Source organism: Ochlerotatus camptorhynchus, unplaced genomic scaffold (assembly GCF_037179485.1).
Source record: "Ochlerotatus camptorhynchus isolate MF236.1 unplaced genomic scaffold, CSIRO-AGI_Acam_v1.1 ptg000416l, whole genome shotgun sequence".
NCBI classification, from domain to species: domain Eukaryota; kingdom Metazoa; phylum Arthropoda; class Insecta; order Diptera; family Culicidae; genus Ochlerotatus; species Ochlerotatus camptorhynchus.
Window position 1 is genome coordinate 690,516 of NW_027040902.1, and position 24,099 is coordinate 714,614.

At 40.5% G+C, this 24,099-nt stretch overlaps 6 protein-coding genes across 8 annotated transcripts in view; 4 read left to right on the forward strand and 2 right to left on the reverse strand.

Annotated features, from left to right (window-relative positions):
• LOC135711025 (uncharacterized) overlaps positions 1-24,099 on the forward strand; it is a 267,172-nt gene that overhangs the window by 232,241 nt on the left and 10,832 nt on the right. The gene's annotated exons all lie outside the window — the stretch shown is intronic.
• LOC135711034 (protein FAM98B-like) lies at positions 3,972-5,131 on the forward strand (the record flags this gene model as incomplete). Its single annotated transcript, XM_065233778.1, has 2 exons — positions 3,972-4,823; positions 4,876-5,131. Coding segments are annotated over 2 exons (1,077 nt in total), but the record flags the coding sequence as incomplete, so codon positions are not given.
• LOC135711022 (BUD13 homolog) overlaps positions 5,154-24,099 on the reverse strand; it is a 440,257-nt gene continuing 421,311 nt past the window's right edge. Inside the window, exons 2-4 of one of the 2 annotated variants that reach the window (XM_065233764.1) lie at positions 6,926-7,064; positions 5,592-6,854; positions 5,154-5,530 (exon numbers count right to left, since the gene is read on the reverse strand). In XM_065233764.1, the coding sequence (XP_065089836.1) occupies positions 5,167-5,530; positions 5,592-6,854; positions 6,926-7,038 (1,740 nt within the window). In that variant the 5' untranslated portion in view covers positions 7,039-7,064 and the 3' untranslated portion in view covers positions 5,154-5,166. Of the gene's footprint in view, positions 5,531-5,591; positions 6,855-6,925; positions 7,104-24,099 lie in introns of those variants that run through there. The other variant, XM_065233763.1, reaches the window with a different exon arrangement.
• Positions 7,416-9,057, forward strand: Fib (rRNA 2'-O-methyltransferase fibrillarin). The gene is made up of 3 exons (XM_065233770.1): positions 7,416-7,443; positions 7,686-8,053; positions 8,300-9,057. The coding sequence occupies exons 1-3, from the start codon at positions 7,431-7,433 to the stop codon at positions 8,882-8,884; spliced, it is 966 nt and encodes a 321-aa protein (XP_065089842.1). The 5' UTR covers positions 7,416-7,430; the 3' UTR covers positions 8,885-9,057.
• On the reverse strand, positions 9,039-9,694 carry LOC135711032 (uncharacterized). The gene is made up of 2 exons (XM_065233776.1): positions 9,433-9,694; positions 9,039-9,363 (listed from the first exon to the last, which is right to left on the reverse strand). Exons 1-2 carry the CDS (start codon positions 9,584-9,586, stop codon positions 9,071-9,073), a joined length of 447 nt encoding a protein of 148 aa, XP_065089848.1. The 5' UTR covers positions 9,587-9,694; the 3' UTR covers positions 9,039-9,070.
• Smurf (SMAD specific E3 ubiquitin protein ligase) overlaps positions 18,265-24,099 on the forward strand; it is a 123,281-nt gene continuing 117,446 nt past the window's right edge. For both annotated transcript variants that reach the window (XM_065233757.1, XM_065233758.1), the window contains exon 1: positions 18,265-18,697. The gene's annotated coding sequence lies outside the window, so the exon portion shown is untranslated. The remainder of the gene's footprint in view (positions 18,698-24,099) is intronic.

The window sequence follows — 24,099 nt, forward strand, 5'->3', positions numbered from 1 at the left end:
TTGTTGGGATTAGTTTATCGTTAGTCGTTTATCATGACTTCCATCCTCGCGTTCCGCTGAATACGAGACCTGAAAAACAGAAATCTGTAACTCTGAAAAACAGTGCTTTAACAAGCCCCTCCTCCTGAATGCATTCCTTTATTGTGTTCATCTCCTATTGTAGCTTCCGTCTTATCATATCCCTCCCCATGGGCGAACTTTATGTAAATGTTCCCAGATCCCCTTCCCAATCCATATCTTCACCAGGGCGTCACAATATCAGCTTCAATCGACCAAATCGATGCGACGAAGAGACTGCTGGCTTTCTTTTTCTGTTAAAGTCGAACAGCTTCGCAGCATTCTAGAACCTCAGTCGGCGTGCACAAACAAATGTTCAATCGCTTGTCTCTCTTTCTCCCGTCGCTCCATTGGTCTTCCTTTCAAGCTTCGTCGAAATGGATGAGCGAAAGAGCGCTCGACTTTGATAGTTTTCTCTTTCATGAAACACATCAACAGAGGTTTCAAGACGTATATGACGGAAAATGAAATAACACATTTAAAGCATTTCTCACGTCAAAACACTTGAAGATTACACGTCATATTTCTAATTTATCTTCCATCCATATATTTATCTAAAAAAAATGATCGAAAACGGGACATAACGCATTTTAAACAAATTGAAAGAGCGGCGATAGAGTGTTCGTGAAAGGGGATTGAAAGCCATAATGAAGTTCGTTTAACTAGAAAATCGACGTTATTTACATTGAAAGCGATGAGCAAAGCAACGACGAGAAGTTCCACAGCCAGCCTTTCCTTCCAAGCGTCCTTCTTTTTTATTTTCGTTTCTTGCTGATAGTCTAGCTAGGCGTTATAGAAATGAAGCGTCGAACACGTATGTATGAGAGAAACAAAACACGAGTTCATTTTAGAGCTTCGAAATTGTAGAGCCCTGATCTTCACAATTATTGGTTATTAAATCTCGATAATCTTAAATATGTTATTAATTTAGGTTTCTATTCCCATAGTCGATCCCGTTAATCCAGTTAATTAGTTAGTGCATCATGTTACGTTATCTTATTATTCTTATTTTATTATTATCTTAACTACTTAATTCATTCATTCATTCAATCAATTACAATTATAAGCAAATTGCAAAATAAAACTTGACAAATCACGACAAATCATCGTCCATCCGCTTATTCTTGGGCAGGGCCTGATGATGTGAATCTGATTTTGATCAGTGAACGGGCACCATATCAGACATAACATTTGATAACGGCACAAAAGCATTTGTAAACAAAATTTCTAAGGCCCTTTATGCGAACCGAAGTACGCTCACGCAAACCAACATTATCATCGGATGGGAGCAACTCTCACCTTTCCGTAAGTGGTATTGGTTTGCGTGGGCGTACTTTGGTTCGCGTGTAAAGGGCCTTAGAAAGTTTGTTTACAAATGCTTTTGTGCCGTTATCAAATGTTATGCCTGATATGGTACATTCTCTCACTATGAACCTATCATTTCTAGCCTAGCTGAAGTATTTAATAAATGGAAACTATAACATGGGTTACGCTCCCCCTAAGCGGGCCCTCCACATCCTATCTCTGTCTAATCTCTAATACCAAATGCCAATGGTATGAATGTATAAATATATAAATTGGAAATGACGTTCAATCAAATTAACCCATACCCCACTCACTTGGCCAGGCTTCAGAATCGTTCAGTGGGCAGTGCGCTCTACACTCCAAGTTCCCTTTCTTTCAAATTCACCCCAAATTTGATATTTTACCCCTTTGAGTGTTGATTAATCACAATGAAACATTGTGACAGAGCACGGACTTGAGGTTACTAGAGTATTAAATAATCTAGGTCCTATTTAGGATTATATCTGAAAAATCAAAATCTGGCCAACGCCCACCAGTATTTTTAAAAAAGCATGTATTTCCTACAAAAATATCTAGGGCCTTTGACAATCCCAACCATTATGGATAAGTAACAGCGGTCTACATGGCTCACATCAACCCAAGCAGGTTCATTTTGCTGGTGAAAATTTATCTATTTATCAGAAATAGAATGGAGGTTCGTTTTGCAGGCGCATTGTATTTTTTTACTGCTATAATTATCTGAAGAACAAACAATTTCCAAGTGAAGGGAGAGGTATTCACAAAAAGCAATCTTGTAAATCACATTAAAATTAAAGAACAAACTATATCTGCTGTATTCCACATAAGCTACGACAGTATTATAACGTCGATAAGTATGGTCATTTCTACCCGGTCATAGTATATAATAAAGTTAACAACAATGGTTGGTTCTAAAACGTACTACGGTACTACCAACAATCAATACGAAACTAACGATTTTAAATTGGCTCACCACTTTAGTAGCCTATTGGTCCCAAGCAAACGATTAACGTACCCTATTCTAGTTGAAATTCTATTACTACACTATGTTTGTTTTGATTCGCTATGAAAGTTTGACAGATAACATCAGGGGTGTGTGGATTCATGCAGAACATGCAGGGGTGAGTGAAATAGCTTGGGACTGCTTGGGACCGTTGTTCTGGTACTGAGTGAGCCAAAAATAATAATGATTTTCTTCGGGACCCAGTGGTCTTAGAGTTACCTCTATGGTACTACCTTATTCGAACGTTAATGGAAATAGGTTTCACATTTCCAACTTGAACCTTTTCTGATGTGGTTAGGCTATAGTTTCTTTGTATGGCAAAAAGTGAGATTTCATATGGTGAACGTTCTTAACCACGCATTATTCGTATGGTTAGGTCTTCGAAAACCTTAATCAATATGGTCAAAACTTTACCTACGTATGGTTCGATAAAAGTTGACTGAACCATTCTCATTATGGTTTTCAGAGGGCACCACGCGAATTCGAGAGGAAACGTCAACTAAACCGTTTGTTTACATCAGTAGAAGGATTTTGCACAACGCAAATTAAAGCATTTTTCATTGAACCAATTGCCAATTTCCATCAGTAATAATTATTGTCTTATTTTACGATTTTCCACACATCTATACTGATTTTCACCTAAACTATTCACACACAAGAAATCCGGAAGATCATAACCACTAAGGCACTCTTGCAATTTCCATTTTTCTCAACAAAAATATTCCTGAGCACTAGCAGAATCCTTGCAAAAATGATACAGAATTAAATTTTTCAACTAGATCAAGTTTTTGAGCATCTTAGATGAATCAATTTATCAGAAAAAGTCAAAAAGTGTTCCGCTTCTAATGTCTCACGGCCAAAATTTCTGCTCACAACACTCTTTTTGACGTTCTCATATTCACCACCAGAGGTTGAATCGATCGCTTAGTTTCTATTAAAAAGGCGTATTGAGTACGGCCCTTGATATTCTGAACTTTAGAACACTATAGATTTGATTATAGTCGTTATATTCATAGTCTGGTGGATAGAATTACGATCTATCAAAAAGTGGAACCAATTCAATATATTTTAGACCAACAATTGAAAAGGTTCTATCAACTTTTATAAACAAAACGTTGAATATTCTAGCCTTGCCAATCGAACGCAAATTAGCGGCATCATCGGATAGGGGAAACTTTTCTCAACCCAAAGATGGTGTTAGTTTGCGTTGGTGAGCCTTGAGTCACGAGAAAAGTGTTTCCGAAGTTTTGTTCGCAATAGCTAATGTGCTCTTTTCTGTTGGTCGTGATTTGCTCGATTAGTTCCGCTATTTGACAGCTCAATTGGTTCCCGAGATTCTATCCGCCAGACTATTAATATAGCGACTATAGATTTGAAAGGGTCCATAAACCTGCCCACACCTCCTATGTATGCCTCTGGCATTAGAAAAGCAAAACAAATTGATATCGCATTTAAACCATATTACCAGTAAGTCGTGAAGTGAACTGAAACGAAAGATGAATACATCCATGCTTCTACTGCAATTGGGGTAAGCATTGAGTCTAAACCAAATTTAATTGTGAAATTTTAATACACTACCTTTGAATTTACAAGATACACACCTACGGAAAGTGGTGATGCATCATCTTTGGGGGAAAAACTGCGCATCGGCTTATCAGACAACGACTACCGTGAGATAGTGTTATGGCTAACAGAGCAGATAAAGCACCATACCGAAATCGACGAAACCGTATCTTCGGTGGATGATTTGCCCTGTTTTGCTCTGGAAATTTCGTCCTTCCTAAAGGAGTTGGCTTGCCCTTATCACAGTTTACTGGAGGGACCTATGAGTGCCAGGTTTCGCTCGGAATACGATGCTCTGCTGTTGGTAGATTATTTGGTAGGGGAATGCATCGCGGGATTGATAGGCAATCAGAAGCGGGACGAGGAACAGCGGGAGTTCCAACTTCAGATTCAGACTTCTACGCCATCGAATGAATTGCGGCAAATGTTCGATCATTTAAATCTTGATGTGCAGAATGTGCCATCAAGTGTAGGTGAAATATTTGACCTAATGCATAATCGTTTGAACGAGCTTACCGATGTTCACACCCAAAGCGATCTACTGTTTCGCCCGGAGACGGATCTTACCGATGATCAATGGGCTCGATTGGATCGGTGTCATGCAGATTTACAGGAGGAATACAACTTACGGAGAGTGATGATGACAACAAGGTTGGATCTAACCATGGCCAGCTTCCAATGGAAAGCAAACACCTCGCTGGAGGTAGCGCGAGTGTGTCGACAGAGGAAACGCAACATCAGTGCCTTGGCGGACAGTCTGAGCAAGCGGGATATTTCGGATTTATTGGTGACTACACGGGATCTGTTGCGGCTTGAGAAGGTCACTTCCACACGATTCAAGGGTAGCCGGAAGAACGTGTTCCAGGGAAATTTGGTGGTAAGAATTTTTGGACGAATGTGTGAGTTGATCTAATCGAAAGCATTTTCAGATTCCCAATCGAGGAGGTGTCGTTAGTGTCCAGGCAAAACCGTGGATGCCCGTGTGGTCCTCCCGAGAGGAAGGTCAACCCTGTGAGAATCTACGCCAAAAGTACAGAAAACAACCGAAAGTGCAAACCGAGCCTACTAAGGACTATCATTCGGGAAAGAAATCGAAAAGAAAGCAACGAAAGGGCAGTGGTGATATTGAAGAAACCGAATTAAATTTAGACTGATACAATGTATAATATAATCGGGTGATCGGGACCGGAAAGAAATATAGCTAAGATACTTACCATCCTTCACATGTCTTCCACGCTGTACTTGTAGGCCTCCTCTTCGACGGCCTTCTTCTTACTCATCATTTCGAACCACTTCTTTTCAAAACCGTTGGACCGATCGACACCATCCCAGCGATAACCGGGACGAATTCCGAAACGGTTGTCCGGAAATGATCCCTTGTATAACGGTTTTTGGGGGCGACCTTCCTGGCGATCCTTTTCCTGCTTCTTGTTCCGAAGGTACTCCAACATAGGATCACCGATGCGTTCTTGCTGTTTCAAATACTGGTCCAGATCTTTGTCGTCTTCATATCTGGCTAATGGTTTGTTCATCTCATGGGCAGCTTCTTCCAGTTGGGCTTTATAGTCTTCCACTTGCTTCACGCTGAAAAGGACATCAATCGATACATCAAATAAATAGCTTGGATACAAGATCGACATCTCACCCTTTGCCCCAACGAGTGTAGACTGCCTTCTTCTTATCGTTTAGCTTCCGCTTCTCAAACTCCTGTCGGAGCTCTTCTTCGACGTCACGACGTTTTCCGGATCTTTCACGAACCACTGTTTTCGCATACCGACCGGAAGCATCGGCAGACATTTTGTCAAACAGTTCATTCTCTCGCTGTCGGTACTTATCGGTTTCTTCCTTCAGTGAGCGGGCATCCTGCAAGCCAGCTCGCTTTCCATCCAACGTGGTAGTCATCTTGCGGGATGATGAAGGACCAGCCTGCGGGGATTCACTTCTAGGTTCTCGTTTTATCCTCGCGGAAGGACTGCGACGTTCGCGCGTCCCTCGACGTGGCGGACTTTGATCGGAATCCGGTGAGCGGTGTCGTCTTCTGGGAGGGCTCGCGTCCGAATCTGGTGGTTCCTGTTTTACCCGTCGTAAGCTAAACACAGAAGCTCGACTGTGTACAGGGGACGGACTGCGTTCTTGTTTGTCTCGTATCCGGTCTTGGTTCGAACGCCTCGGTGGACTTATATCTGATCCCGAATCTTGCCGTGTTCTGCCGTGCCGGGAAGCTTCATCTCGTCTCTTTCGGGGAGGACTTTGATCAGAGTCCAACTGTCCTCTTGGCTTGAGCTCTGTTCTTCGCCTTGTCGAACTCTCACCAGAATCTTGTCGCTTGCGTTCTTTGGGAGATTGTCGAGGTGAGCTTTCGTCCGAGTTCCTTCTTGATCTACCATCCGCTTTCCTTCTGGGTGGACTATCATACCGCTTCGCTGTTCTGGGAGGACTATTGGCTTCCGGTCTTCTTTTCTCTTTTCTCCTAGGAGGACTTTCATCCGAATCCCTTCGTCGTTGCCTTCTGGGAGGACATTCATCTAGATCCTTCTCGCCAACAGGCATCTTTCTAGGCGGACTCTGATCCGATTTCGAGGCCCTCTTTTCTCTCCGCGGAGGACTCTCATCTGAATGCTTCCGCCTTTGCGTTCGCGGAGGGCTTCGGTCATTTCTTCGTCCCCATTCTCCGACGGAACCAGTTGAACTGGAAGCAACAGCACCCCACCCGTCACTGCAGCCGTCTGCAGCTAGCTTTTTCCACTTGCTGCTGCTGAAGTCCTCCTTGGCCTTCAGTTCCGGAGGTCGCTCGTCAATTATGCCTACTATCTGGGGTGCTTCTTCACCCAACCCGAACAAATCCGATTCGTCCTGAATGTCGTGCAGCGCTTGCGAACTAAAGTCATCGGCGTCGATAATGTTTACGCTGAAACGAGAAAGTGGCTTGGTTTGCACTCAGTTATGATTAAAAGAGGGATTTTTTTTTTCGGAACATACTTCGACTTTCCAGCGGATTTGTCCTTTTTCCTTTTTTTCTTCTTTTTGTCTTTATCGTTCGAGAGGTAACGTTTGAGGTATTCTTTCTGATCTATTTTTTTAACAGTAGTCATTATCTTCCACGAATATATTCACAAACCTTTCGAAATTCCTGAAGAATTACTGAGAATACGCGCTTTTACGTATTTCACAAAAAAAAATTGTTTACAAATGGAACATGGACAAAATGAAATTTGACGTTTTGGAACGTTTCTGAAGGGAGCACATGAGCGGAGCAAACGATAAAAACGATCAGGTTGTCGGCCATCATCGAAAAAATCAACCAACCAGCCGCACGTGTTTTGATCGTAGCGTAGACGGCAGAGCAGAGCGTGCTCGCGAATTAAAGTTTAGCTCCTACAAATACCGGATATTACGGTATTTTTCCGATTAATTCCTAAGAAATAAATTTAAAAAGTTAGCAGTTCAGTGTGCACACTCGAGGGCATCAAATTCAACTGTACTCATGGGAAAACCAGGTAAGTTTGTTTTCGTGTAGTTGCTGAATGGGATGCTACCATATTTCTTAGCAATCTTTGTAATACTTTGATTAATTACGTTAAATTAAATCAGTTAAAAATGCAATGATCATTCTCAGGAACATCAAGGAATGATTAATAATTACTCAATTCTTAAATTGGTTGCTCTAAATTTTCGAATCGCACCGCATTATTTTCACTGCCATAACCTCAAATACTCATACTGTTTACGTTTTTTCCAGAATTCACGCCTAGAGGAGGCGGTGGCCGTGGAGGTTTCGGAGGTCGAGGCGGTGGTGGTGGCCGTGGAGGATTCGGAAGTCGAGGCGGTGGTGGAGGCCGTGGAGGTGGAGGTAGCCGTGGTGGTTTCGGTGGTCGCGGTGGCGGTGGTGGTCGTGGAGCCGGAGGAGGTCGTGGACGTGGCGGTCCACGGGGAGGAGGCCGCGGAGGTGGAGCCAAAGGAGGTGGCTTCAAGGGAGGCAAAACCGTTGTCATTGAGCCTCATCGTCACGAAGGAATTTTCATTGCCAGAGGAAAGGAAGACGCTCTAGTCACACTGAATCTGGTGCCCGGATCGGAGGTTTATGGAGAAAAACGAATTTCTGTTGAGGTGAGAAATTTATATTAAGATTATTCGCATTTTAAAATGATTGCTTCCCATGATGAAGTTGCACAGGGGTATTGAATTGGCAGGAATGTGGCCAACGATGGAGTGTTCATTACGGAAGCAGGAGCCTGAGGCACACTGCTTCTGAGGCATTCCATTGTATAACTTGCTAACTGATTTGAAAACCACTTCTTCCGAATGTTCACACAGTATTCAGAATAATACTAACTCATGCAATTCTCTTTTTAGACCGACGGCGAGAAGAACGAATACAGAGTATGGAATCCTTTCCGGTCAAAGCTGGCCGCTGCCGTTCTTGGTGGAGTTGACAAGATCCACATGCCACCTGGCTCGAAAGTTTTGTACCTTGGTGCAGCCTCGGGAACTACAGTTTCACACGTTTCGGACGTCGTGGGTCCAGAAGGACTGGTGTATGCCGTCGAGTTTTCACACCGATCCGGACGGGATCTGATTAACGTGGCCAAGAAACGGACCAACATTATTCCGATTATAGAAGACGCTCGTCATCCACACAAGTACCGGATGTTGGTCGGCTTGGTTGATACCATCTTCGCCGACGTTGCCCAACCCGATCAGGCTCGTATCGTTGCACTAAATGCACATCAGTTCCTGAAAAACGGCGGCCATTTCGTCATATCCATCAAGGCGTCTTGCATCGATTCGACAGCCGTTCCGGAGGCAGTATTTGCGGCAGAGGTAAAGAAACTGCAGTCGGAAAAACTGAAACCTCAGGAGCAAATCACATTGGAACCATACGAGCGTGATCATGCCGTCGTTGTGGGGGTCTACAGGGCAGCCCCGAAGAGTGCGTAAGGAAGAAAGTTTAGGTTTAGGATTTACTTTAAATATTTACGTTTCAGTAGATAATCTTCTCTTGAACGGGAAGCATTTTCTTACTTTAGAACTACTACAGTAACAGAGTTTATACAAATACCCCACTCTAATGTGACATACAAAAAGTAATAAATTCATTATTACAAACAAAACCAAGCAAATAATTTATTTTTCATCTTTCACCGCCTCTTTTGAATCTTCATCCGTAGCAAGTGGTTCATGTAACACTTGAGATAGTTCCATCCAGTCGAGCGCCTTTACGAATGCATCATTTTTGGAAGGAATCTTGTCAAAGTTCCAATAGGTGAATTCTTTAAAAGCCCCTGCGAAGCTGAAATTACGATCCTCGTCCGTTGATAGTGGCTTCTTCGTTTCCTGGAATATCACACCGTTGAAACCAGTTGGCAATGTAAAATGCTTTCCACGCAATGGGAACCCTCGAAGGGCGTTTACTAGAGCTACAACGAAGTTATATTTCTATATTAGAACAACTTTAAGAATGGGAAATAGAATTTCAAACAACTTACTCTTATCGTCCAGTACATCCGTATAGCATTCAAAGTATTGCTCCACCTTGGCCGGTCCGTCGCCATGAATAGTCGCCGGAATGTAGTGTATTTTAGCCGAATTCCGTAGACTGACCTCGACATCGTTCTGATTTAAATTTAAATTGATTGCCATTTCCTCGTGAAATTGATTCGTTTCTAAACTAAAAGCACAATAATGGTGATAGATTTTCCTCAAAACAGAAAACAACGCAGACAATTCCGCGCCAATGAAATTATTTTGAAGCAAAAGGCGATCGCGATGTTTAATCAATGTGTACAGAGAGAGGTGAAGCAGATCGTGAAATATTGTTGATAACACTAATAGCGAATAGCGATGAACATTTCAAATGGTCCTATCTGCTTTGATCGATTCTCTTCATCGACTTTCTCTTTCGTTAATAACTAAGCTGCAAAACCTTTCCCTGTTGTATTTGACGTTTTGTACGCTAGATAAGAACCTCCTTTATCAAACTATGTGATAGAATTAGCGCGAAATCTGTTTGCATGGCAGTGGCTATGAAAAGAGAAAGTCGATGAAGAGAATCGATCAAAGCAGATAGGACCATTTGAAATGTTCATCGCTATTCGCTATTAGTGTTATCAACAATATTTCACGATCTGCTTCACCTCTCTCTGTACACATTGATTAAACATCGCGATCGCCTTTTGCTTCAAAATAATTTCATTGGCGCGGAATTGTCTGCGAATTATTCGTTTATTATTCAGTTTCAACCTGGATCGGGTATCAAGATTTGGTCTGCTTGTTTTCTGACAAACGTCAGTTTGATCGTTTGTTTTTAAAACCCAGCTCAGGTAAAGCCCTACAGTAAAAGTATGGACGTCTGTCAAAAGTTGTTCCAATCGAACCGTCAAAATGCACCGCTTTGCTCGATTGGAACAGCTTTTTTCAGTTTTGTGGTGACAGTCGTCCATACTTTTACTGTAGGGCTTTAAGCTCAGGTTGAGGTTCGCACTCAATGAGGTACAGAGAGAGGTGGCGCAGATCGTGAAATAGGGTTGTATTAGTAAACCAAAAAATCAACGTAAACGCAAGTAGTGACGTCACTACTTGCGTGTACTTGCGTGTATCGTACAGTGGTTGTGTGAGTGATTGCTTCACCTCGGTAATCCAGCTCATTGGTTCGCACTAACAAAAAGTTCGGTTTCGCACTGGGTTGGAACCAATGAGTACAGAGAGAGGTGACGCAGATCGTGAAATAGGGTTGTATTAGTAAACCAAAAAATCAACGTAAACGCAAGTAGTGACGTCACTACTTGCGTGTACTTGCGTGTATCGTACAGTGGTTGTGTGAGTGATTGCTTCACCTCGGTAATCCAGCTCATTGGGTTGGAACTGGTTCCAACCCCGATAATAAACGAATTCGCTATAAGTAAATCAAAAACATAACGTAAACGCAAGTAGTGACGTCACTAACTGCTTGTATCGTACAGGGGTTTACTCAAACAACTTAACTGATTGGCGTTGACGGCGACTCTGTAGCTCTTTTCTCCAATGTTAAAATCCATAAGCAAACGTCAGACTGTGCGTGAAACATGGCGGACTTTTGTACTATCCTTTCGCTCCACGGAAAATTCTCATAAGAAACTGTCAATCTTTGCTAAAAGTGACGATTTTTCGGCGGTGCCGTCAACGCCAATTGCTTCACCTCGGTAATCCAGCTCATTGATGTTTAATGTCGTGTCTACTCTACAATGACGTTTATATATGGTCTGGGCCAAAGGGCTTATTGGGTTAGTGAAATGTGCAATTGTATAGTGGTGTTCGTATTTTATTTCAATGTTTATCTTTTTACACGAAACAGCTGTTGGCAGTGACGTATTTCTATCTGTTATCAGTATGTTGGCAGTGACGTATTTCTATCTGTTCGGAGATGTTCAGCAATGCTTACAACATTTTTGCTTCTAACACCAGCAAGCTGCCTGTTGGCCCAGACCTTATATAAATGTCATTGCTCTATATAGACCTTTTTGACGTTTAATTATCTTTCTCTATCTAGCACACATGGATGAATGGACGGTTTGTTTTCCCACAAATCTGTTTCCCTCTTGCTCGCACTCCTTCAATTTAAATGCTGCATTAGTGTGCGCCGATTAAACGTCAAAAGCTCTACACGGTTAGAAAAAAGTCACACAGCAAAAAAAGTTGTTGAATATTACATCGAAACTGCTGCAACCAGGTCAATCCATCAGTTGTGTAATATCACAAAATTACATCCATTGATGTAATATTGTATCTGCTTTTTGCTATTACATCGTTATTTCATACATCAGCTTGAATTACGTTGATCGGTATTACATTTTTTTTTGCTGTGCACCTACTTTTGACTAGTTTGTCTCCTTTTCTCCTTCTAATGTTGTCAAAAACGGAGGAGCAAAACCACCCAACAGGGGTAGTAAAGTGTGGGAACCCAACGTTGCGTATAATCATGTTTACCTACTTTTGGGTACAACTAACCTACTTTTGGATAGAAAGCTAGTGGAAAATTCCATACGCACACAAGTAAATGAAAACTACTTTGACCCGCTTTACCTACTTTTGGGTTCCTGCACTATAGTGCCGAGATGAGTGAAAAGAACTTAATTTTGGCTACTTTTTTCTAACCGTGTACACGGAACCGTAAAATTACCAAAAATTAAGTTCTTTTCACTCATCTCCCATGTTCCGTTCAATATAAGCTAATTTTCAGTAAATCGCTTATGGTGGTAAGCTCCAACCGGTATTATCCTCGGATTAAATCCCGATCAAGAATGTCCGGCTGGTTTGATGTCGACATCAGAGTTATTCAATATAACTCTGAGCAAACATTTTTCAGATCATACAAACAGGGACGGTATTAAAAGTTAATCCGAGTTGGAGCTTACCGCCATTATACACGAAACGAAAATCAATTACTTTATTCATTTGTTTCACTTATACATTTTTGCCAAAACATCAGCCTTATACATTCCATAAGACAAACCACATAGGTCCTATAAAAATGCATAAAAGGTATGTGTGACCGCTTATACATTTCATTTGACACATGATCTTCATTACCTTTTTGCAAGGTGTCTGCTTATTAGTTGACTTATAAATTTTATGAATAATCAGCAATAGAAATTTGCCAAAAGGTATAAGGAGATTTCTATCCGTGTAGTAGTTTGCATTTGGCTACGGCAAAAATAATTACTTCACAGACAAACAGACATAACACATTGAATATTTCGACAGTGAGCATTCATAAGGGCGTATACGCGATGATCGATTCTCTTCATCGATTTTCTCTTTTGTTAATAACTCGCTAGATTTAACGTTTGTCGGTGCGTTTGCTGTTGCTTTTGATAGCCAATGCAACCTGTTACAACTCTACATTGAATAAATTCTACAAAATTGTTGCGCTTAGCTGTAGCAATGCAAAGAGAAAATCGATGAAGAGAATCGATCATCGCGTATAGGCCCTTATGCATGCTCACTGTCGATTTCTCACTGTAAAACATCGTCGCTAAAACATTACCGCCATCTGTTGAGTACACTGTGGTAGGCACTACACTGAACAGATGGTGGTAGTGTGTAAACGTCAAACGCAAGGGAATTGACTACGATACTTTTAAATTGTTCGTTAAATGCTTGTTTGATGAACAAATTGTGAGTGTTATGTCTGTTTGTCTGTGATTACTTACTCGTATGTATTTTCTACCCAAAATTAAGTTCAATTGACTCAAATTTGAGAATATCTCATATACTCACTAGTAGCCTGAAGACAGCCTATATTACGTGATATAGGCTGTAATGTGAACGGGGGGATATTAGTTGTATTTAAGCAACGTAACATGGTGTATACATCAGAAATTTTGGAACACAATTTTGCCATTCTAATGTCGGTCTGACGTCAAAAATTTCAATCTATTGACATTAGAACCAAACGTTTTAAGGATGTTTTCAGATGTAAAAAACGTTAGAACTAAACGTTGTTCGGATGTTTTTAAATGTAAACGTTTTCTGATGTTTTCTAATGTAGATGTCAATTAGTGCCGAACTCGGGGTAAATTATAAGTGTTAGTGCAAGAAAATCTTTGAATTTACCCAAAGTTCTGCACTAACTAACAACTCAGTGCCAACATTCCAAAGGGGCGTAATTGCTTTTGTAAACAATGACTTTAGCCGTCAATTTCTGGCGAATGAAATTTTACCTCTCCAAAATAACAATGCTAGCTGGTAGAGGAAACATTCCTCTACCTGCTGGTGCCATTATTTTTCATGAAGGCCCAAACGCAATGTGGGCGGAAGCGGAACGGAAACGGAAAGTTTGACAGTTGTCACTAATGACATCAAGATGCCTAACCGAAGTCCAGTGAAAACTAGATGTATGAGTGCTCATTGCAAGACAACGTAAATCACGTGATATACACGGTAATGTGAACGGGGTATAAATCATAATGTTTTCTAATATTTGACATCAGGCATACATTTGATTTCGATGCTGATGTAGACATCAAAATCAAACGTTGGGCTAATGTAAATTTCTATTCGGGGAGTGCACGGATGGATTTGAGTTCACTCACTCGACAAAAAGTGACACAACAGCGGGGCCCTGTTTACTAAAAATGAACACATGAATAATACTCACGTAACATTTGAAACGGGTCTATCAACTTATGTACACAAAACTTGTTAAGCCTTTTTCGCGCGAACCGAATACGCTCACGCAAACTAACAACACCATCGGGCAGAGGAAATTCTCCCCTTCCCGAAAGTGCTCTTGGTTTGCGTGGGCGTACTTCGGTTCTCGTGAAAAGGACCTAGCAAATTATTTACAAAAGTTGATAGGCCCTTTTCAAATGTTACGCGAGCATTATTCATGTGTTCATTTTTAGTAAACAGGGCCCCGCTGTTGTGTCACTTTTTATCGAGTGAGTAAACTCAAATCCATCCGTGCACTTGTGCATTTCACAAACGTCAGAGAAGTCTATATTCATAGTCTGGCGGATAGAACCTCGGGAACCAATTGAGCTTTTTTTTTTTTTTTTCATTTCGTTTATTTGGCAGGCTCAAATGTTATAAAAATAACTTAGCGGAGCCGAGTAACATAGAATACCAATTATGGTACTCAAAATACAAAAAAAAAAAATATGTACAAATATATTTTATCATATGATTTTTCTGGGTGGCGATCGAAGCGGCGACAGAGCGATCTTCTCCCGTGCACGCAACTTCTTTCTTTCCCGAATTTGTTCCTCATTTTCATTGAACCCGAATCGTGATCGCTGCTGCTGTTTCTGGACATCGTTTCCCGTTGCATGCTCTCCGCTACTCTCGTCGGTCGTCGGGGTAGTCACGTCCATTTCGTTATCTGCATTCAACATCTCCAACCCCGTATCCGTTTCCTGATCGCTAATGACAAACGACGCACCTTCCACCACTACACCAGCATACGTACTGCTGCTGTTTTGTTTTCTTTCGCTTTGCTTTCCTTTTTCCTTCAGTTGCTTCTCCGGTTCCTTCCGAGCCTTCCGCTTGGGACAGGAAAGCTTCCGGTGTCCGTCCGCCTTGCACAGAAAACATTTGTCTTTGTTGCCATCATAAAAAATATTTCCTTTGCGATTGAAGAAATGTAATGACGTGGGGATTTCCTTCTTCACATCCATATATACACCGCGTATCCCTGTATATACCTCAAAACACAGATCAGTTGGAAATTTCTCCCGGATGATGCGTTTAATTTTCCCATATTTCCCCAGCACTTTATCCAGCTCGTTGTCGGGTACCTCTGGTGGCAAGTCATACACACGCACATATTGAATGAATTCACCAGCATGCGACATGCGTACCTTTGGCGTCGTTCCATTCGCATAATGGAAGATTAAATCCTCCGAATTGAATGTCAGAGCATGGAGCATCGCTTCCTCTGATTTGAACTTCATGAAGACTCCCCTTTCCTCACCAATGCGATAAACAGCTTCCATTTCAGCCGGATCCGCGTCGAGTGCTTTGGCGAAATTTACTATCTCTCCGATGTTTGGTTTGGCATCACAATGGCTGAAGCTAAACTTGATGGTGTTTTTTACTTCACACATCTTGCACCGTAGCAACAAAAGGCACCGAACTGCTGGCAACGAACAAAGAGCAACTATATAATAGCGAGTCTCGAAAACAGGCTATCGTGTGGTTCACAACGAAATAAAAAATCGACTGCTGCTGTAGACAGCTGTGGGACAACTGAACCAATTGAGCTATCAAATAGCGGAACCAATCGAGCAAATCACGACCAACAACAGAAAAGAGCACATCAGCTATTGCTAACAAAACTTCGAAAACCCTTTTCTCGTGGCTCAAGGCTCGCCTTCGCAAACTAACACCAACCGGTGGAAACTAACGATTTTAAATTGGCTCACTATTTGACTAGCCTATTGGTCCCAAGTACATCTACTACATCATGTTTGTTTTGATTCGCTATGAAAGTTTGACAGATAAAATGAGGGGTTCGTGGATTGTCCGATGTTTCGAGGGGTGCATTGATTAACTTGGGACCGAAGATAGTACCAGAGCTGAGCCAAAAAGTTGAGCACATTTCTTCGAGACCTTCTGGTCTTAGAGTTACCTATATGCTAACACCATCTTTGGGTTGAGGCGAGGGTTGAGGAAAGTTTCCCCTATCCGATGATGTCAGTCATTTTCGTTCGATTGGCGAGAAAAGAATAATCAACGTTTTGTTTATAAAATTGATAGTACCTTTTCTATTTTTGGTCTAAAATATCAGTGTCAACATTTCAAAGGGGCGTAATTGCATTTGTAAAAAATGGTTTTAGCCATCAATTGCTCGCGAATAAAAGCTTACTCATTAAGATTAATGACAACATCAGGTAGAGGAATGTTTCCTTTAACAGCTAGCATTATTAATTTGAACACACTCAGCTACGTTTGGCTTGTTCGGTAATTTTTTACCGAAAATAATCGGTAAACGAAAATTATTACAGATTTTTCGGTAAATCATAAAAAAATTACCAATATTCGGTAAAGTTTTACCAACAATCAACACGAAACTAACGATTTTAAATTGGCTCACTACTTGACTAGCCTATCGGTCCCAAGCAAACGAATAACGTACCCCATTCTAGTCGACATTCTAGTACTACGCAATGTTTATTTTGATTCGCTATGAAAGTTTGACAGATAAAATGAGGGGTTATTGGTTTTTCCTATATCGATATAATTTTTTTTTGCTGTGCAGTTTAATCACATATAACGTTGTACCATAGAGGTAACTCTAAGACTAGTAGGTCCCGAAGAAAATCATTATTATTTTTGGCTCACTCAGTACCAGAACAACGGTCCCAAGCAGTCCCAAGCTATTTCACTCACCCCTGCATGTTCTGCATGAATCCACACACCCCTGATGTTATCTGTCAAACTTTCATAGCGAATCAAAACAAACATAGTGTAGTAATAGAATTTCAACTAGAATAGGGTACGTTAATCGTTTGCTTGGGACCAATAGGCTACTAAAGTGGTGAGCCAATTTAAAATCGTTAGTTTCGTATTGATTGTTGTTATAACTCTCCAGTCTGGACAGCGTTTAAAGCAAACCCCACACGCATCAATATATTGACGCGAAGGGGAATTATTGACAATAATATTGATGATGTGAATTCAGAAATATTGTCAATCTCGATGTATTGACGTCAATATAGCAAGAGCAAATTTTCATTATGTCGTAAGTAACATTCGCACCAATCCGAGAAAAATAAAGTTTTGTTTTGATGACCGAAAAGTTATTCCTATTTCCAAGTAAACACATATAATCTCATAGTGATAGCAATGTTTAACATATTTAGCAGGGTTTTAATCATACAAATGCAAATCGCTAGCTTTCATGCTAAAAAATACTGGTTTTTGAGTCAAAAGTTATTATACGTCGGTTGGTGGCCCCTATTGTTACTTAAGTCAAAGTGTATTTACCAGGATATTCGGGAGAATTATCAATTACGTCTCCTTACGTGCAGCCCATTCATCATTTTAGGACCACCGAAATCATCTTAGCAACAAACAGTTCGATTTATTCACTTTAATAATGAGAAAGCGAAACGACGAACGTACACTTTTCACGGGTTTCTCAGCGCTGTTACTTAAGTCAATCGGCATCTCCATAGAAATTGGGTGACTTAAGTAACATCGAAAATTATTTTGATCGGAAGGTGATTACGTCAAAAAGCAATTTGACTGGTAAATAAATTTAAAAATGGGATTTGATCCTATATTCGGACAGTATATAGTGTAATAGCAGGAGAATCGATTGACACTGATAGCTCGACTTTGTTTACCTTTGTTACATTCGACGTAATGAAAATTTGCTCTTGATAGAATGTATTGTCCACTTTATAGTTATTTTATAGTTTTTATTGAGAAAATTTTGTCAGGAGGGTTTGGTGCGATATTTGAAACGGATAATGGCTGGATGAAAATAGCAAGCAGCAGATACCCACATTGCAAAAATTAATGTGTGGGACACATAAAAATAATCATTGAATTTTTATTAGTGTAGGTGTGTCTTGAATTCCTAGAAATCATTGAGAGAAGTCATTGTTTACAAAGGCTGTTACGCCCTAATTTCAGCTCTATCTAGAATTTATCAGTGAATGGTTTGTTTACAAATGCTGATGGGCCCTTTTCTATTGTTGTTCCTAGATTTGTTGTCTAAATGCTCATCTGCGAACGCACTCCAATTTCTCTTGAAATGCCACACTGCCACCTACTGGAATGCAGACAAAACTGCATCTATACTGCGGTTGTCCGTCAGTGTCAGTGCAGTTTCATTCATCGTTCCGTTCACACGCAAACACTTTCAGTGGGGGCTGTAAATCCGTCGTCGTCTCAAAAGTAAAGTGTCCATCATTCTTTGCAGTCGTGAAAAATTTGCTCCCCGTTTCGTGTGCTCGGTTGTCGCGTTTTCTGGTTGCCTCCGGGATTGATTTCCGCAGCGGAAGTAGTGTCCACTATGTTCGTTGCGATTAGTCGTAGTGTAGTTTCGTGTTCCGGTGGTGGTTAAAGTGGCCTATGTTGGGCAGCAGCCCCAGAACGCAGGAGGAATCTGAAAATGTTAATTGATCAGTAGAAGTGGATCTATAGAGGACGGCCAGTGAAGGCAAGAAGCGGTGGTGCAAGTGGGAGAAAGCAACGTCGAAACCTGCACACGCACACAGTGGCAAATCCGAGAGGAATCCGTACCGTACTACGACGGTGGCCAGAGTGAGTAGGGAGATTTTGTTTCTTTATTATTTTTTTGTCTGTCGTGGCTCGGGCTTCATTGTGATTGTGGTGCGGCGGTCGTCGCCGTCGACGACGTCGTCTTGCTTGGTATATCTATGCCTTATTTTTTTTCCCGTTTCTCAGGTTTCCTCTTCCGATGAAGAGGTGTCCATTCAGTGTTGGTATGTTAGGATATGGACCATTTTTTAGTCAAACATTATTTAAAAATTGTGTTGTCTTATTTTGGAAGAATCACTCTTCTTTTGATGTGGAAAGTTGGGTCATAGTTTGTGAACCAAGTTGCACAACTTGGATGGTTGTACGTTCAGGTGGGTCAACTTTTCAACCCACTGCTCGGCAGTGCTCTTTCGATATTTATTGAGGTCCCAAAACAACTGTTCCAAATTTAATGGTAATATGCAGAATATTTGAGTTCGTATGAAAATGGTCAGCGATGTCAATGTTGTATAGACATAGAAAACAGCTCCTTGTTCGGACGTCAATCTTATTGTTACATTACAGGATCTCGAAAATTGTACTTTTTTCTTTATCTTGGATCCCTTATCTTGAATTTCTGACCATCCACATTTTTGGTAATTTGTGTAGACCGTAGGTGCCGTAGGTAGACCCTCGGCATGCTATCAAAGAGGGAACAGATTTCGTTTTTTTCGCTGAGATTTACGCAAGGGGCTGTTCATAAACTACGTAGACAAATTTTAAGAGGTTGTAGACCCTCACCCCGCGTAGGCAATCGTCGATAGTTTTTTTAATTTGTATGGACCGTAGACACTTTCAAACCGCCACCTTAAGTGTCTAATAGTGAATTTGTGCCAAATCAAACTTTTTGTCAGTGCGAACCTCAGCCTGAGCTGGGTTTTAAAAAACAAACGATCAAACTGACATTTGTCAGAACACAAGCAGACAAAAATACTCGATCCAGATTGGAACTGAATAATAAACGAATTCGCTAAAGTTTCCACAAAATTACCTCTCCATTATATCTCCTAAAGATAAATTTACAATAATTTGTGGTTACGAATGATTTATAAATAGCTACTGTTATTTGAATTGATAGTTGAACTTTTTTTTTTTTTTCACTAAATGTATGCACGCGTTTTTTTTTCATTTATTTATTTATTCATTTACTTTGTTACACAGTTATAGGGATGAACGTAAGTCATGTTCTCAATAATTCTTGAATTTTATTCAAAAGGAGATGTAATCCTCATTTGTTAGTTAATATAACTATAATTGTGTATCTTTTTGTACACTGTAACCGCAAAATACCCATTACCCATTTATGAGTATTTGTTATTCAAAAATGAATACTTACTACTTGTTTTTGTAGTTGTAATTACTCATAAATGGGTAAAATTTTACTCATTTAATGGGTAGTCCCAGTTTCCCTCGAAAATGCTTAGTTTGTAGTCATTATTGGGTATTTTGCGGTTACCGTGTGTTGAATTTGAGGTTTTTTACTTGGAGGTTGAAATTAACGTTTCTTTTGCCTGATGAATGTAAGCGTCTTAGTGGAATACCTGTATAAATAGAGAGAAAAGGATTAGTAATTTCCATTTAATTCCACTGGCAAAAGCGATGATCGTCAATTTGCTCATGTACCTTCGATGTGCGGAAACAGTTCTATCCTGTTCTATCTATTGTTTCACACTCTAGTCGCCATCCGACGTAAGCATCTAGTCGATAGGTTTCAAAATTGCAGCTATTGTTGTAGTGTCCTGGACTTCATTTATTTTTAAATTTAAGGCACATTAAAAAGTTGTAAGATCTTAAGACTGAACAAATTTAAAAAAATTAGCTTTTGCAAATTTTGGTATCTAAACTTAGTAAAATTTGCGATACATCGGACTTAGTAATGCAAATTATCGACTCCTAGAACTAGATTTCTTTTGATTCAAGATTTTGCCCTCCTTTATTTCGCCATGTGTTCAGTGAAGTTAGGGCGCGTTCTGCTAGGTTGGTCAAGGCAGCTGTCATGTGTGAGTAAGTGATGACACTTGTCACTGTTATGTGCAATTTACTATAAAAACTGCGTTTCATATTTCACCACATGTAGTTCCAAAAAGCCTGAATGAAATGTAGCGTTTGTGAAAATCACTTGAAGTTACGATGTGACGGAACATTGATACTATTTGTGTAAAACCGAAGACAACAAATCAAGAAGACTGGCAACTTTGTCAGAATCCAAGCGACAGATACAATGGCGCTGCACTTGAGTGAAGGTGGAAGCAACGCATAGAAAAATGAGCAAATACACAAACCCTTCTTCTGAGGATGTAATCTTTGCTATCAAATTCGTTCGAAGCATTTACCTGCCGGCAGATGACGCGATTGTACCTGTTTAATAGCGTTCGTATGAGAAAATTGAAGAGTTGCCAGTCTTTTTGACTTGTTGTCTTCGGTAAAACACAAGTAAATGCTTCCAGAAATTACGTTAGATATTAAAATGTTTCCTCATTTCACATCCGTTGAACCATTCTGGACGGCCATCCCGTTGTGGTTATATCACAGCATTGCTAATAATGTATATATCTATATCTTTTCCGGTACCATGGAGTCAACAAACTAAAAGTGAAAGAAGAGCAGCAAATTGGAGCACATCCCATACGACCATGGAGGTTGGAGATTAGCACCAAAAAGCCGATGTTCTTATTCCGAGACCAGATATACAAAAAATATAAGCCCAGAAACAACTGACAAATTTGAAAAGTACGAGCTGCCAGTAGTGGTCTCCTCATGAGATACCTCGGTGTATATTTGACTAGCAGCCGTACCAGAGCAGCTACAACTGCGCAGAACGTATAAACAGGCCTATAAAGAATATCATCACTTGGGTTCTTTCCTGAAAGAACATCCTCTCAAATGGAGCACAGTAAAAAAAGCTTTACCACTGCTTGACGAACTACTGCAGTGGTGACGTATTCTATGGAAATGTGTACGTTGCATAAGCGAAACAGAAATTCGTTGCGCAGATTGGAACAGTAGATACTACTGTCTCTTCACAATGTTTGCCATGATGATACGAAAGGGATTATACGGACTGATAACGAAAATCACATATGATATCAAGACCAAATTTACATTACGTCGAAAGTAACAAAGGTAAATAAAGTCGAGAGCTAATAGTGTGAATCGATGCTCCTGCTATTACACTATATGCTGTCCGAATATAGGATCACATCCCATTTTTAAATTTATGTAGGGGAAATGGCTCTAATGGGATCTAAGATTGGGTCCGTCGCTAAAAATCTGCTATTTATCAATTTTATCTAGATGAACGCGTCATTGGGACGGTACTAATGGATATTTTGGTTGCTATTGAAAACTTAGTCGATTGCTCAAATTATGTATGGGCGCAAATTAGGGACATTTAGGCCGACATTACATCCATTTCCCCTACCAGTCAAATTGCTTTTTGACGTAATCACCTTCCGATCAAAATATTTTTCGATGTTACTTAAGTCACCCGATTTCTACGGAGATGCCGTATGTCTTAAGTAACAGCGCAGAGAAACCCGTGAAAAGTGTACGTTCGTCGTTTCGCTTTCTCATTAGTGAAGAGAATAAATCGAACTGTTTGTGGCTATGATGATTTTGGTGGTCCTAAAATGATGAATAGGCTGCACGTCAGGAGACGTGATTGATAATTCTCCCGAATATCCTGGTAAATACACTTTGACTTAAGTAACATTAGGGGTCACCAAACGACGTATAATAACTTTTGACTCAAAAACCCGTATGTATTTTGTAGCATGAAAGTAAACGATCTGCTTTGTATGATTAAAACCCTGCTTAATATGTTAAACATTGCTATCACTATGAGTTTATATGCGTTTAATTGGGAAATAGGAATTACTTTTCGGTCATCAAAACAAAACTATGTTTTTCTCGGATCGTCGCGACATAATGAAAATTTGCTCTTGATATGGTTTATGAAACCAACTATATTTTCACTAGGTTGTAAGATAACACTACCAAGAAATTTAGATCTACTTCTGTGTAATGTACCACAACTGCAGAGCAGATGTTCCGATGTTTCACGTTCTATGCTACAGAAACGGCAGATATTGCTCTGAACCCGACCAATGTTCTTCAAATGATATCTATTCGGACAGTGCCCAGTAACTAGGCCAGTTTATAGACTAAGAGCTCGTTTATTGAGCTCCAACAGCTTTTTGGTATGTGTTACATTTGGAGTTATAAATCGTCTCGACTGGTTGCACGGCCATCACCCTTTGTTCTTCCCAGCGTTAGTGTCGAGGAACCCATTACAAGTTTACTGAGTTCTGTTGGCACAGAGAAAAAAATACAGATGTTTGCACATCTATATTTTCTCCTTAGGCAAACACTTACAAATTCAAGTATGACAATGATTTCCGCTTGAAACACTGTTGGACACCGTCCCATCGCCACTGACATGTGTGTCCCAGAACCAAAGATTCCTGCACCTGTTTGTGTTCCAATTTTCGAGCCATCTGTGAATTGATCCTTGACGAACGCTAGGACCGCTGACTTCTTAATCCGAATGGAACGTTGAAGGGAGTGTCATTGTTGTCCTCTGGTTTCATTCAGTCTCCATTCATACTCATCCAGTGGCGTCGCCCTAACCTCAATCTACCAGTTCAACAACTCTCAAAACGTCAACATACAAAACAATATTGCTGGATCAACAATAGAAAAGGGCCCATCAGCATTTGTAAACAAACCGTTCCAAAACCCTTTACTCACAAAGCGAAGGCCACCTACGCAAACCAACACCATCATCGGATAGGGGAAACTTCCACCTACACCATGATGGTGTTGGTTTGTGTGGGCGGCCTTCGATTTGTGAGGAATGGGTTTTGGAGTGGTTTGTTTACAAATGCTGATGGGCCCTTTACTATTGTTGAATCAGATTGGTTCAAATGGATACAAATCAGTGAAACTAGAATACCCTTTTTTCCTTTGAAACTGATTTGAATGTAAACATGACCGTAAATAACGTTTTCAAATCTGTTGAACAGGTAAAAAGTGAGGTTACGCGACGCCACCGTACTTATCACTGATCCTCTTTGGAAGAATGGAAAATGCTTTGGTGATCAACCAGATCACCTAACATGACTTTTTTTTAGACCTTTTGAGCCTTCTTTCCGCTTCTAGTTGCACGTATTCATGCAAGGGCAGTAGATTGCACCTGTTTTAGAAATACATGCTAGACGTTGTAGTTTTACCAGCTTCCTCTGTGCGGTAGCCTCTTTCGTTTTTGGCAACCACACTACCGAAAGATAAGTTACTTTTGGACGGATTACTGACGTGTAAATCCACATTGTCGGTTTCAAACCCCATTTTCTACCAACAGTTTTGGAGCACAACCACAAGGCACTGGTTGCTTTGTTTATCGCAGA